Consider the following 15,200-nt stretch of genomic DNA (forward strand, 5'->3'; position numbering starts at 1 on the left):
ATTTCATTAAAAAAAAGAGACACCCCAATGATCCTAATAACAGCTGCCTCTAAATGCTTCCTGTGCATCAGACATTGTGGTTAGCACTCCTCAGACATTTCAATTTAATGTTAGCAACCTCGGGTAAGGACTGCGTTTTCAAAAGAAGGGTAGCCACCAGGCAAAGACTTAGAAGTAGTTCTACAACTTGCCAAACGCTCCAAGTTTTCATCTCAACAATTATTCCATGTTACCACTCTAGTACAGAAAATGCCAGAGGTTCAAGGCAAAATATCACCAGCAGCCAGATTCTACAATGAGGAATCTGAGGTCTGGAGAAGGGCAATGACTTGTTCAGGATCATCAGGTGGCAGATCCTTCTGAGAGAGAAGAGAGCCCAGCTCTCTTTAACGCTCACACAATGGCAAAGTGGGCTTTAGCAGGAAGGGTCATTTAAGGGAAAGGAAGAACACGATTTCATGCCTTGGGAACATGTGCTGTATTCAGGCAAAACAAACAGTATTTTTTCCAAACAAAACTGCAGTATGTATAACTAAAGCTGAAACATGCTTATCCAACCAGGACATAGGCTTCGAGAAACCCAAAGCTATTCTAATGTCTCTTATAACTCAATGCATCACAAAAGACAACTTACTCCAGCTGTAACCAAACTCATCCTCTTTGTCCACATCTTCTGGGATTTTGCTTGCAGAAGACGACTGTGTCTGATCACCGCTCATTTCTGCAAATGCTGAAGAAGGGGGCGGAGGCGCATTGCACAATGGAGCCTTTTCCGGCTCTGATTCTGACTGACTGGGTGCCTGTGGGAACAAGAAGAATGCAGTGGATATGTGCAGTCCAAGGAAGAAAAATTTAAGAAATAAAAGTATAATGACAAAAACTGGCTTTAAAATATCTGACACATAAATAATGGAAAAAAAAATATGTAATGGTAGACAGGATTCAGGTAAAGTTTAAATATACTAAACAAAATATATGTTCAGAGCATAACTCATTAAACTGTTACTTGGTATTTTAGGCCAATGAATTCTTCAATTTGAAGGCTTAAATGACTTAAGATAGAAAAAATTGTACAAACTCCCCCTTTTGGAAAAAAACTCTCATTCAAAAGTCTTCATAAATATGCAGGGGTCTGGATAAGATTTTGTGGGTCTAGAAAAGTCTTCCAAGAAACTAGAACAAAATTAACAAATAAGTTAATCAAGCAATTAAAGAAGTTCAGTGGTTGCTGGTCAGACTTTATATATATATGTCTGAACATATATATATAACAAGAAACCTCATATATACACACATATATATATAAAGAATTCTTCACTGATACCTGAATCTTCTCTCCAAATGACTCCCTTAACAAACCCATGAAAGTGAGCAGTACACATGCAGGTTCATCAACCAGGGGAGCCAGTTTGTTAGCACAGAGCACACAGACTCAGGTCTGAGGAGCTGGTTTTAAGGAACAGCACCATTCTTCCCTTGCCAAGATAGCTCGCAAGATAGGTAAATGAGAAAACATGAGAGACCACTGCTACAAACCCAAAGTGTGGCATACTTGCTGTCACTGAGGGCCTATGGGTCCTATTTCAAAAAAAGGACTTGGTATCAAGTTCTTATATTATAATTATCAAATAGAATATTAGTGTTCGAAAGGCCCGTAAGTCACTGAGTTCATTTTATTCACTTTGCAGATGAAAAACGTGAGGCCATGAGAAGATTTTGTTCAAAATCACACTGGTACTAGATTTCTTTTGCCTTAATTCTTAATCCAATGAGCTTTCCATTATGCCATGCTACCTCCTCCAATTTCCATAGTAAGAGAGTACTGAATTCAACAGAGGTACCCAGTGAAAGTTCTAGCTGTGGTATGAAGCTATCCCTGATACCCTGAAACTACATTTTCCCTCTCCTTCTTTACCTTTTAAACATACAAAAATCCCTCTGATATACCTCATTTTGATATACATGTGTATATGTGGAAAAGACTGCAATTTAAAAAGACTTCCCGGGGAGCCTGGGTGTCTGCCTTCAGCTGGGGTCATGATCTCAGGGTCCTGGGATCGAGCCCTGCGTCGGGCTCTCTGCTCAGCAGGGAGCCTGCTTCTCCCTCTCCCTCTGTTCTCTCAAATAAATAAATAAAATCTTTAAAAGATCAAAAATAAATAAACTTCCTATAGAACACATCAAACGATAATCATGAACAAATATTGAGGAATTATTAATTGGTGTCAAGAATCAGAATACCACAAAATATACCTAATACTAAAACTATGTAACACTGAATGTGATCTTTCTTTGTTGATTCAGAAACCACTTCAGGATTCTAAGCTGCCCCAAAGTGAACCCAATAAACATCAAGTACTGTTTTTCTAGTAAAGTAAAGGAGAGCTGAATGGTAGAGACTTACAGGCAACAGATTTTCAAGTTACAGAATTACTGTTTTAAAATGTTTGGTTTACACACAACTGGCCATACACACATAAAGTACGAGGGCAAACAAAACCCTGTCATCTTCTCAAATGCTGTGCCATAAAACTCTCAAATCAACAGTGTACAAATGAAATGACCAAAAAACAAGAAACCTCATTTGATCCAATCCAGGTTCATTTAACATACTAAGGTTGGGACAGGGGGTAGTATGTAATTTACATTTTTTCTGGTTAAAATAAAAAAAAGTACTTCTCTATCGTAACAGAAAATGTTAGCAAGAATAAATTAAGCCCATTTGATTTTTAAAAAGGGGAACAAAACCTGATTTAAACTTCCCATAATTTTAATAAATTTATGGATGCAAATGTAATAGGTCTTGCTTCATAACTTTCCTTAGCTGCCATTTACCTTAAAAAACAAAAACAAAAACAAAACCTTCCCGTCTAAAAAATTGTTCAAGACTTTTCTTAGGCACAACGTTTTCATACTGTGAGTAAACTAAAATGGCATCCTAACATTACTGACTAATCATAAAAAAATACGAGTCTGTACTTACAAAAAGGGGCAATTAGGTGTAAACCTTCATTCTCAATGAGATCATGTAATTAGTTTATTGTTGACACTTCTTAATCAAAAACTAATGATGTACTTATATGTTGGGTGATTGAAAATAAAAAAATAAAAAAATTTTGCCACATAAAAAATTATTAATGAAAATATAACTCTTTAACAAAGATCGTTTAGCCTTCATCGGCAAAAATATACAAAGTGCGCTTGAAATCACTCCATGCCATGTATGCATACAGGTATAACATACACACATAGCACACCATAACACACCTACTTATTCACGAGCATTTCACACTGAGACAAACCTTAAATGGTGTGGGAGCAAAAGGGTTAGTTGGGGAACAACGGAAGGTAACTCTACTTGAATTCTGTAATTCCTATAGTAACAGAAAACATACTCCTTCAGATACAGCATCTTTGGTTATCCATATTACAGTAACATGAAAATCCAATGAATATTCATAAAGTGCTTCCTGAAATTGTTGAAAGCTTTCTTCCTTATCATGATCAAATTATAATATGCAAGTTCTTGTAAGTTTTTGTTTCATTTTGGATTTGAAATTTCATCTTTATATGAGAATATCCACGTCTAGGTTTACAAGCATTGAAACAGTTATATATTTCCTGAATCAGGCATTTACATGGACACACTTTATGAACATTCAACACACTCCGTGATATATGCAATTATTTGTGGAGTGATTTTCACACAGAAGGGCTTTTAGGACCACCTTGTAGAAGTCTGAGAAGGATTAAACCAATACAAGGCTTCAAATAACTTGTGTGTGAAAGTAGTTCATATATTTGGCAATTAGCAAAAATTTAAATATCAGAAAATTTAACTCACAACAAAATTGAGGAAAGGCATTGGACTCACGATTCTCCCTTACTGTTCAGGAGGGCCATCTAATTTCAGCTATAAAAATGAATATGCTCTGGCAAAAAAAATGTGCTTAAGAAAGGATTTGCATGCCCACTCCAAACACACAGTTTTGCTTTGTTTTGTTTTCTTCCCTGCCCAAATTTAGTAAACAGTGAACTAGGACAAAGGCATAGTAACAAAGAACAAAACATTTGCAAAAGGCAATGGCAAGACAATGGCATTATCCAACCTTGTCAGCGTTGAACGGTAGAGAATCAGCAAATGGGTTAGTGCTGCTGAAGTTGTACTTAGGGTAAAGGTTGTGCGGCAAGGAAGGCAAAGGGGATTTCTAAAAGGAAACATAAGAGGCGCTGAGCGCAAAAGAAATGTATTTAACACAACTCAGTTTTAAGAACAAAGTACTGATTGAAATAACAGTGTGAAACCAGATCCTGTCAGATCTAGAGATTAATAACAACGTCATATTAAACAGTCGTTTACCTCTAGTGATCTGCATCTACACCTGAATCTCAATCTGGCCACAAAGGAAATGAGTTTGGGAAATTGATACCAAATTTCTTTTATTTTCACTATCACAGAGAGATGTACATAAATTTTGCCCACTTTATGTATTTATCTATGTTCCACGCATATCAGTAAACAGGTATCAAAATTAAAGCCATCATTTTTTGGCTTACATTTAAAAGCAAATTATGTTTTTGTAAAATAAAAAGATGGTCTATCTGTTCCAGAATGTAAATTAAACATTTGTCTGCTAGTTCACTGGTAACCTTCATGATTCTTGTATCTTGCTTCCCAGGAAGGAAAATTATCGTATTTAGGCTAGAGATTAAGGTGGCTTCCAATCAATGGTAGTTTTTCATTTAAAAAAAAAAAGAAATCAACAATTTTAAAGAAATGAACCACTGTTCAGTGGGTATTCTGGATTTCTATCCACTTTTTGTGGAGTAAAAACATTGATTTTTTTTTTTAATTTACCTATAAAAGTTCCCATATTAGGGGGAATTTATGAGGCTTTGAATATATTAGAAGTCCTGGCTTAGAGTGATTCTCATAGATTTTGTGTTTGCTTGAGATATGCCCTGAGCTAGGACTATTGGAGTTGAATATACATATTAAAGGCAGGATGACTGCCAGATAGACTTTAGCATTTTCATAGTAAAAAAAAAAAAAAAAAAGGAAAGTAATTTCCTCAGCACAATAAATTCTTCTCCTTCTTTTCATACCCGCTATCTTTTTCTTTTATTGACTGTATCTTTCAGGGAAAATTGCAGACATTTAAAATTCATTTTGGCTCCAATTAAATGTTTGTGTTACTTCTGTCTATAAAAAAGCCCTACTGGCAAGCATCAAGAGTAAGGAGAGGTTGTCATGTGATACCATCCTGTCTGGGAGAACACTCTGGAAAGACTCCATCCTCCGTACGCCTGCACTAAAGCTTACGCCACATTACCCTTTCAATCTGCTCTTCTTGCAATGTTTTTCCTACAGAGGGAAGACGGGAAAAAGAAATGGGCACAATGACATTTCTGCTCATCTCAACTTTCTCTCTGCTTTTCAGTTTAAATGTCAACTCCTACTTTACAAAAGAAAAAGACCACAAATGCCAAGGAACACGACCATTTATTAAGGTGGAAAAAATGACTAGGCAGAGATTAAAAACATATTCTAGGCAAAATAACTCAGTGCTATGGAAGGTGAAAATTATTTCCAATCCTCATACATAGAATTTTTAGGCTTTTTATTTCCTTTATAATTCTGTAGAACAATAAAAAAATAGAACCATAATGGCAAGAAATGGAATATTTAGAGAGAGCTCTAGTTTTTTGTTTTGCTTTTTTATTTGTTTCAATTTCCAGCTCTTATAGGATTAGAATTTGGCCCTGATAGTAAAGTATAAAAGTACAGCATGAGCACAGCAAATGAAGTGGTAGATCTATTACTATGAAAAGAATTATAGAAACAGGCCATATTTCTTATTAAAAAATAAATGATGAAACTCCTGTTTATAGTTCTAAGGGCTGATAGGAATGGAAATATTATTAACTAAGAAGAAGCACAGGGAAGACAAAAACATTCTCTGGCCCATATTAATAGGGCCTACTCTTTGGGAAGACAATGTGGTCCAACTGATGGAATGGTCAGTAATAAATCAGTAAGTATGGAATTTATTACTAAATATTACTATTATTATTATTCTCAGTTCTGCGAAGTTCTGATTCTTGAATAGTCTATGTGCCAAAGAGAGACTGTCTTTTCAGCCTATCTATGAGATTTTTGTTGAAGTTTTATTGCATCTACAAATAAAACATTTTCCATTGAGAGACTCTTATGTATTTGTGTTTTTTTGTTTTTTTTTTTTCCTTTAGATTACTGGAGACATGATTATTTCACAAGGAAGTAAATCACTGAAAATCCAGTATATCCCATTTTAAATGCAAAAGTAATTCTGATTTCTCAAAGCTGAATGCATATGCAGAGGAGGAAAAATATCTTTCCTCTATTCATCTTAGGTTCTCAGCTGGATCTCTGTAATAAAAAACAGATTAACAAGAGAAAAGTATATATATATGTATTGATTTAATGTTAACTTTTATGTGACACACAGCCTTCAAAAGATAGTGAAGACCTGAAGAAATGGTTAAACAGGAGTATTTTGACACTAGGTTTGCTGAAGAGTAGGAAAGTCAGGGAAATTTGACAGGACAAAAGAATATGAGCTAAGTGGGGAAACGGGGGAAAACTTAGCAAGGTGTGTTCATTCAGGTCCCTCCCAGTACCCCTGCATCTCTGAAGGTAAGGATGTTCCTTTCCTCCAGGTACGGGGAAGGCACCTTTCACATGAGGGTTTTTATGACCTGAATCAGGGGAGAAGGGGGAGGTCTGAATCATTCCAGCAGCTGTCTTTTCCTAAATTCCTTCAGCTTAAAATATTCAATATGCCAGTGTGCCCTATTTTGGGGCAGTGTGCCCTGAATCCTGTCACATGTAACTTGACTAAACATGTCACTCTAGGCAAGATTTCTCCTGGAATAATTGCTATAAAATCAAGTGTCATTATACCTCAGACAGTAAAACAGGAATATTTTCCAGGTGTATGAGAAAAATATCGTCCCAGCTCATTAGAAAATGTGACTGGCATTGAAAGAAATGTTTGTAGTTTAAGTTTTTAAAAGTACTATGAAGAATCCTATTCAGCAGTTTACAGTATTGTCCTACATGATATAAAAGTTGGAAATTAAAAATAAAACAAAAGGAATAGAACACACACACACACAAAAAAAACTGTTTTAACTTAAACAGCCATTCACCAATACCATCGTGCTGTATCTATGTTTGACACAACAAATGGAAACAAATGTGGAAAGATTTGTAGTTATTTAAACAAACTGAATACCATTTGAAGAGAATGCAGCATGATGCAGCCCGACCATTTGGCAGATTTTCTCATCTGAATGGATAATTATTACCTAACAATAAACAACTGAATGATTAAAAACTGCAGATGTGAAGATAACTGCTTACATTAAGAACTACTAAATTCATTTCTTACAGTAAACCCAGACCACAGCTACACCTGTCTTGACAACAAAAGGAAGGACCAACAGGATAAATTTGGTCACTTTGAATTCCATTGCACAGAAGACTGACAAGTTACTTTTACTGATCTCGGCTACAGAGCTGTTTGCTACTCTCTTTCCATCATTTGAGCACTGATTTCTTATATTCTTAATTTTAAAATGATAAACTACAAAATAATTATATATTTTAAAGTTTTAGATGGTTCTTTTAATTTCCCTCACATATGTTGACATTTTCCTTTTAAAGACAACCAAACCTCAAAGCTAATGAGCAGCTGTTTCAAAGAGAATCACTATGACAGGGGTTGTTTTGTTTTCACTAAAATCCAGAAGTAGAACTTCTATGAGTTTCAGAACATCTAGGAAGCTCCTAAAATGATACACAAACTTTTCAGTGAACACATATGTTTCTGAAGAACTTTCCAAGGGGTATGTGGCCCAAATATGCTTAAGAACTGCTGCATATGCAAATAATCTTTTTCACTGAGACATAAAGAAGGAATAGTAAAAAAATAGTTTTAAACTCTTGGCATAATTTTCATCTTCAGAATCATTAGGGCATATCAAATACACAAAGACTCGCTTAGTATCTTCTCCATCAACAACATTAATTAAATGCATCCACTGTACTTTCTAAAATATTTTTAAAGCCATTTTACCTGTCATGCCTGATGGTAAAATGGCTTAGTAGGTTTCTGTCCACAGGGGGCTATCCAGTGATGAAGAGCTATACAGTGATCATGGCTGGGAAGCAGCAGTAATGAAATCATTCCTATATAAACATACTGCTTAAATTTCCACTATGTAGAATGTTCAGTGGGACAGGTAAATACATTCAAGATGATTCACAGGTGATCATGGGATTGCATACATTGGAAATTCTGTCTAGAGGATATATACATAAGAAAATGTAATCTCTCTGGCTTCTCAGGAACTCAGAGGTCATACACTAGTAAGCTAAGTCATTCTACCACATTCCTCTTAACAACATATATTTTGTGACTATGGTGAATACTAATAATTATCCATCTAGATACCTATGGCCACCAATGGATCCTACTTCTGTATGTTTTTAATAGACTTGAAGTGTTTATTAAACATGGTAGAAGGGATTTCCAGGACAACTCAAAAAAAAAACCAAAAAACAAAAAACAATATAAAGTTTTAACAAGTCCCCTGAGATTTCAAGACTGGATATCTGCTCCTAGAGACAACTTGGCCCTTGATACATTAGACTCCAAGTTGAACATTGTTTGGATTTGCCTACCTTGCCCTTTTTGTTCGCTTACCCTTGGTCTGTTTATAATGCTCTGTACCATAAAGACTACGGGGTTGCCTGCTTTCCGAATGGCTTCCACAGCTTGCTCATGGCTTGCATCTCTGAGGTCCATTCCATCCACCTGCAATGGAAGGCCTCAGCTTAACATTTCAAGAAGCTATAGAACAACAGAACAATTTGTGGATCTGTAGTTCTGAGGATCCTGGGTGAGGCTCCTGGAAAATCTGTTTCAGAATCAAAAATAATTGAGACTACTTGTGAGATTCCAGAACTTTGCATTTGTCCAGCAGATTGTGGTCCCTTATTTTGGACCCTGATTTCTGGGTCCAAAACCAACTGAAATAATCATCAGTTGACATGAAGGCTCTGCTTCTGCTTTCTTTACACTATCCGTTGTTCCTTCAATAAATCAAAATCATTAAAGAAATAATATAAGGGAACTGCCTCGCATGAAAGTCACTGTACACATTTTCTCCCGATCCATTATAGACTAGTTTGGGAAATGGGTGGGCGATGCTTTGTGTGTTTCTCTCTGTACAGGGAAGCTTGAAGTGAAAAATAAAATTCTGATGTTCAGAAAAATCAGGTTATGGCAAGATTAGTTTTGCAGAAGAATCTTTGTAGTAGACATGATAGGAGCTGGAAGCCAAGAAATTGTGCTTGTTAGTAATTCTTCTATAAATAGCTTGAAAATGAATGTTATTTTGTAACTTTTTATTGACCATGGATTGCCTGGGTGATAATCAGCTCAGCTAACATACTATATGAATAGGAAGGAAAATAGTTTGAAAGGCCAAATGCTAATCCTGCCAGAAAACTATAGGATACTATTATCATTTTATCATTTCCAATTATCACACAATAGGATATATATAACAAAATAGCAAAATCAGAGTAGACACAATTCTGGAAAAGAAAATTAATTATTAGATCTCTGCATAGAACATTATCACCTTTAAAAGAATTACATACATTTAACTGAAAACCTCCCCAGGTTGATACTTGGATAATGTAATATGCATTTCAGTGCATATTAAAAATGGCTTTCATTTTTTTGTAGAATAAAAGTTAGTACTCATGTCTATTATATATTCCATTTGTGGAAACATTTAATAGGACATTAAGTATCTTTGCTCAAGTCCAAAGAACTCTATATACTTAGAATAGAATACCTGGTAGGTCTCGACTAGTCTAGTCTAAATACTTGGCAGACGTAGGTTTCCGAATCCCCAGGATTACAGAGGCCTAAGCTTTCTTACTTACTAGAAAAGTCCCCGTACATAACAGCCCTCAACAAATCACTGCTAAATAGCACAGAGTACTTTGCAACACACACACAAAAAAAATACCTTTTCAATTTGAAAGGGAGGCTTTAACTCCCTCAATACATTTAAACAACATTCTGGTGCCAACTGTGATCAATCCTTTCCAGAAATAATTATAAATATTTCTTACTTTTTCTCCTTAGGTCAAAGGTGCTGATAATTCAACAGTGAATTAGCCATAAAATAAACTGCCCTGTGATAATCTGAAATTGGGAACTTTAGATAGTATCCTAAATAAGAGTTCTTTAAAAAGGTGCTAAGATATCCCCTAATGAAAGGTAAGGATGCAGGAAGAGAGAACAAGCCCATCATTCTTCTTCCAAATGGTTGGAGATAAAAACAAGACAAAACAGACATGACCCTTGTGTCCTCCCAAGCCTCAATCTTCCTCGTCTTCAGCTCTCACAATCAACCAGTAAAGGACTAAATAAATAAATCCTAAAAATGTTCATTTTAAAGTTGTGGTTAAAATGTTGTAGCCTTCTTCTATGAAATTAATGCATTTTAATGGTAAGTTATATGGATTTAGAAAATGAGAGACAATCACTTGTATAAAGTAAATATAATGGTCCTTATAGCAATAAAGTGATTGGTTTCTACTGGGAAGTTGTCTCTTTTACTCTACTCTATAAATCCTGACAACTTAGCAAATCTGGGTCAGGTACCCTCCCTCTACCCTCTTAACTAAAACTACACTTTCCCTGATCAAATAATTTATCACACTGTTCTGAAGTGACTTGATGACTTGTTAAGTCTGTCACACTTGACAGCAAGCATGGTGCTTGTTTCCTGCAGAATACCCCGAGCATGTCATAGCACCTGGAACGCAACAGGTGCTCCAGGAATATTTGCTGAGCAAATGAGTAGTGACCATGGAGAAAAGTCCATTTAAAATATTATATTTTGATTTGAATTAAGAGATTAGGAACAATTTGACCAAATACTTCTCTTGCACATACCAAAGTTACACATACATGAGTGTGTAAATACACACACACACACACACACACACTCCTCAGTGATGAATGGGCACAGCACTGAGAAGAAGGAGGAGGAAAATCTGAGCCTGGATTGTGGGGGTGGGAGCATTTATGTAAAAGATAATCAGGGTAATTAGCATAAAAGATTTACCATAAAGACTCACTTGGAAAACAATCTTACCCAACAAAGTTAATCTACAATGAAATGATCATGACAAAGCATTTCTTAAAATAAAATCTGACTGGAGAACTTAGTTCAGATGTATATATTTTGTGCATGTATACATAATTTCAAACAATTCCATTTTTTCCCCAGGAAATTTGCTTGTTCTTTCAAATAGAACTTCATTATTTTAACACAGGGCCAATGTTTTTTTAAAACGGTTATATCTCCAAACATCAGTCTCTGAATCAAGATATATAATCTGTCACCATGCACTAAAGAGAAAAATTATGGATGAAATGGGACATATAAGAAAGAAATGCTTTAACCATAAAACATTTTACTTTCACGTTGGGTCAAATGACCAGTATAAAGATGATGATTCCCTTAGTAAAGAGGACGGAACAGGTGAAGAACTTAGGCACAGAAAGCTCACTAGAGGGTACCTCTACTATTCTATCTCCAGGTTTCAAGGTTCCATTTTTGCCAGCTGGACTATCTTCAAGAACATGTTTGATGAAAATGCCCCTCATCACTTCACCGTTGCTTAGACGACTCCCCATGCCTCTTCCACCAACAATGCTGATGCCCAAAGATTTGCTTGGTTCTCTCCACAGTTCAACCCTATAAAGATAAAAAAAAAATTAAGCTCTTATAAGAAAGCTAAGGCGGGAGAAGCCTCACAATGCTGGGTTTTGCAATGATTTTTGGATAGGACACCAAAGGCAAAATTAAGACAAAATTAAGACAGACAAATTAAACCTCAACAAAATTAAGAGCTTTTTTTTTTTAAAGATTTTATTTATTTATTTGACAGAGAGAGACACAGCGAGAGAGGGAACACAAGCAGGGGGAGGGGGAGGGAGAAGCAGGCCCCCCGCAGAGCAGGGAGCCCGATGCGGGCTCTATCCCAGGAACCTGGGACCATGACCTGAGCAGAAGGCAGACGCCCAAAGACTAAGCCACCCAGGCACCCCAAGAGCTTTTGTTAATCAAAAAATACTACGAACAAAGTAAAAAGGAAACTCACAGAATGGAAGAAAATATTTGCAAATCACTTTCTGCATAAGGAATTAATATCCAAAATATAAAGAGAACACCAAAAACTCAACAACTAAAAAAATAAACAGGGGGGGCGGAGCAAGATGGCGGAGGAGTAGGAGACCTGGATTTCGTCTCCTCTCAGGAATTCAGCTGGATAGGGATCAAACCAGTCTGAACACCTACAAACCCAACAGAAGATCAAAGAAAGGAATAGCAACAACTCTCTGAACAGAAAAGTGACCACTTCCTGGAAGGTCTTTTCTGATTTGTTTAGAGTATATTTTCTGGGGACGTTGTTACTCTGCTAGCATTTTGTTCTCTCATTAATCTACGCTCCTCTGCACAAAATAACAAGACGGAAAAAATCACCTCAACAAAAAGAACAAGAGGTAGTACCGACTGCCAGGGATCTACTCAATACGGACATTAGTACGATGTCAGATCTAGAGTTCAGAATCATCACTTTGAAGATACTAGCTGGGCTTGAAAAAAATATGGAAGTTATTAGAGAAACCCTTTCTGGAGAAGGAAAAGAACTAAAATCCAACCAAGTAGAAATCAAAAAGGCTATTAATGAGGTGCAATCAAAAATGGGGGCACTAACTGCTAGAATAAATGAGGCAGAAGAAAGAATCAGTAATATAGAAGATGAAATGATAGAATATAAAGAAGCTGAGAAAAAGAGATAAACAACTGCTGGATCACGAGGGCAGAATTCGACAGATAAGCGATACCATAAGACGAACCAACATTAGAATAATTGGGATCCCAGAAGAAGAAGAAAGAGAGAGAGGGGCAGAAGGTATACTGGAGCAAATTATAGCAGAGAACTTCCCTAATTTGGGGAAGGAAACAGGCATCAAAACCCAGGAAGCACAGAGAACCCCTCTCAAAATCAATAAAAATAGGTCAACACCCCGACATCTAATAGTAAACCTTACGAGTCTCACAGACAAAGAGAAAATCCTGAAAGCAGCTCGGGAGAAGAGATATGTAACCTACAAGGGTAGAAACATTAGATTGGCAACAGACCTATCCACAGAGACCTGGCAGGCCAGAAAGGACTGGCAGGATATATTCAGGGCACTAAATGAGAAAAATATGCAGCCAAGAATACTATATCCAGCTAGGCTGTCACTGAAAATTGAAGGAGAGATAAAAAGCTTCCAGGACAAACAAAAACTAAAGGAAAGTGCAAACACAAAACCAGCCCTACAAGAAATCTTGAACGGGGTCCTCTAAGCAAAGAGAGACCCTAAAAGCAACATAGACCAGAAAGGAACACAGACAATATACGGTAACAGTCACCTCACAGGCAATACAATGGCACTAAATTCCTATCTTTCAATAGTTACCCTGAATGTAAATGAGCTAAATGCCCCAATCAAAAGACACAGGCTATCAGACTGGATTAAAAAACAAGACCCATCGATATGCTGTCTGCAAGAGACTCATTTAAGATGCAAAGACACCTCCAGATTGAAAGTGAGGGGGTGGAAAACCATTTACCATGCTAATGGACACCAAAAGAAAGCTGGGGTGGCAATCCTTATATCAGACAAATTAGATTTTAAACCAAAGACTGTAATAAGAGATGAGGAAGGACATTATATCCTACTTAAAGGATCTATTCAACAAGAAGATCTAACAATTGTAAATATCTATGCCCCTAACATGGGAGCAGCCAATTATATAAGGCAATTAATAACAAAAGCAAAGAAACACATCGACAACAATACAATAATAGTGGGGGACTTTAACACCCCCCTCATTGAAATGGACAGATCATCTAAGCAAAAGACCAACAAGGAAATAAAGACTTTAAATGACACACTGGACCAAATGGACTTCACAGACATATTCAGAACATTCCACCCCAAAGCAACGGAATACACATTCTTCTCTAGTGCCTATGGAACATTCTCCAGAATAGATCACATCCTAGGTCATAAATCAGGTCTCAACCGGTACCAAAAGATTGGGATCATTCCCTGCCTATTTTCAGACCACAATGCTTTGAAACTAGAACTCAATCACAAGAGGAAAGTCGGAAAGAACTCAAATACATGGAGGCTAAAGAGCATCCTACTGAAGAATGAATGGGTCAACTAGGAAATTAAAGAAGAATTTAAAAAATACATGGAAACCAATGAAAATGAAAACACAACTATTCAAACTCTTGGGATGCAGCAAAGGCAGTCCTAAGAGGAAAGTATATAGCAATACAAGCCTTTCTCAAGAAACAAGAAAGGTCTCAAGTACACAACCTAACCCTACACCTAAAGGAGCTGGAGAAAGAACAGCAAATAAAGCCTAAACCCAGCAGGAGAAGAGAAATCATAAAGATCAGAGCAGAAATCAATGAAATAGAAACTAAAAGGACAGTAGAACAGATCAACGAAACTAGGAGCTGGTTCTTTGAGAGAATTAACAAGATTGATAAACCCCTGGCCAGACTTATCAAAAAGAGAAGAGAAATGACCCAAATCAACAAAATCATGAATGAAAGAGGAGAGATCACAACCAACACCAAAGAAATACAAACAATTATAAGAACATATTATGAGCAACTCTATGCCAGCAAATTAGATAACCTGGAAGAAATGGATGCATTCCTAGAGATGTATGAACTACCGAAACTGAACCAGGAAGAAATAGAAAACCTGAACAGACCTATAACCACTAAGGAAATTGAAGCAGTCATCAAAAATCTCCCAACAAACAAAAGCCCAGGGCCAGATGGCTTCCCAGGGGAATTCTACCAAACATTTCAAGAAGAATTAATGCCTATTCTTCTGAAACTGTTCCAAAAAATAGAAATGGAAGGAAAACTTCCAAACTCATTTTATGAGGCCAGCATTACCTTGATCCCAAAACCAGACAAAGACCCCATCCAAAAGGAGAATTACAGACCAATATCCCTGATGAACATGGATGCAAAAATTCTC

General features: G+C 36.5%; 1 protein-coding gene across 15 annotated transcripts in view; it reads right to left on the reverse strand.

Annotated features, from left to right (window-relative positions):
* MPDZ (multiple PDZ domain crumbs cell polarity complex component) overlaps positions 1–15,200 on the reverse strand; it is a 193,533-nt gene that overhangs the window by 57,619 nt on the left and 120,714 nt on the right. For 11 of the 15 annotated variants that reach the window (XR_010407652.1, XM_064579269.1, XM_064579277.1 and 8 more), the window contains 4 exons: positions 11,655–11,832; positions 8,751–8,861; positions 4,110–4,208; positions 635–800 (listed from right to left, as the gene is read on the reverse strand). Coding sequence is in view for 14 of the 15 variants with exons in the window: in XM_064579269.1 (XP_064435339.1) it covers positions 635–800; positions 4,110–4,208; positions 8,751–8,861; positions 11,655–11,832 (554 nt within the window). In the remaining variant the exon portion in view is untranslated. The remainder of the gene's footprint in view (positions 1–634; positions 801–4,109; positions 4,209–8,750; positions 8,862–11,654; positions 11,833–15,200) is intronic. The other 4 variants (XM_064579273.1, XM_064579270.1, XM_064579275.1 and 1 more) reach the window with 2 other exon arrangements.

This window comes from Mirounga angustirostris, unplaced genomic scaffold (genome assembly GCF_029215605.1).
Source record: "Mirounga angustirostris isolate CCGP_5_RB_7025 unplaced genomic scaffold, mMirAng1.0.hap1 SCAF_15, whole genome shotgun sequence".
In the NCBI taxonomy this organism is placed as follows: Eukaryota; Metazoa; Chordata; class Mammalia; order Carnivora; family Phocidae; genus Mirounga; species Mirounga angustirostris.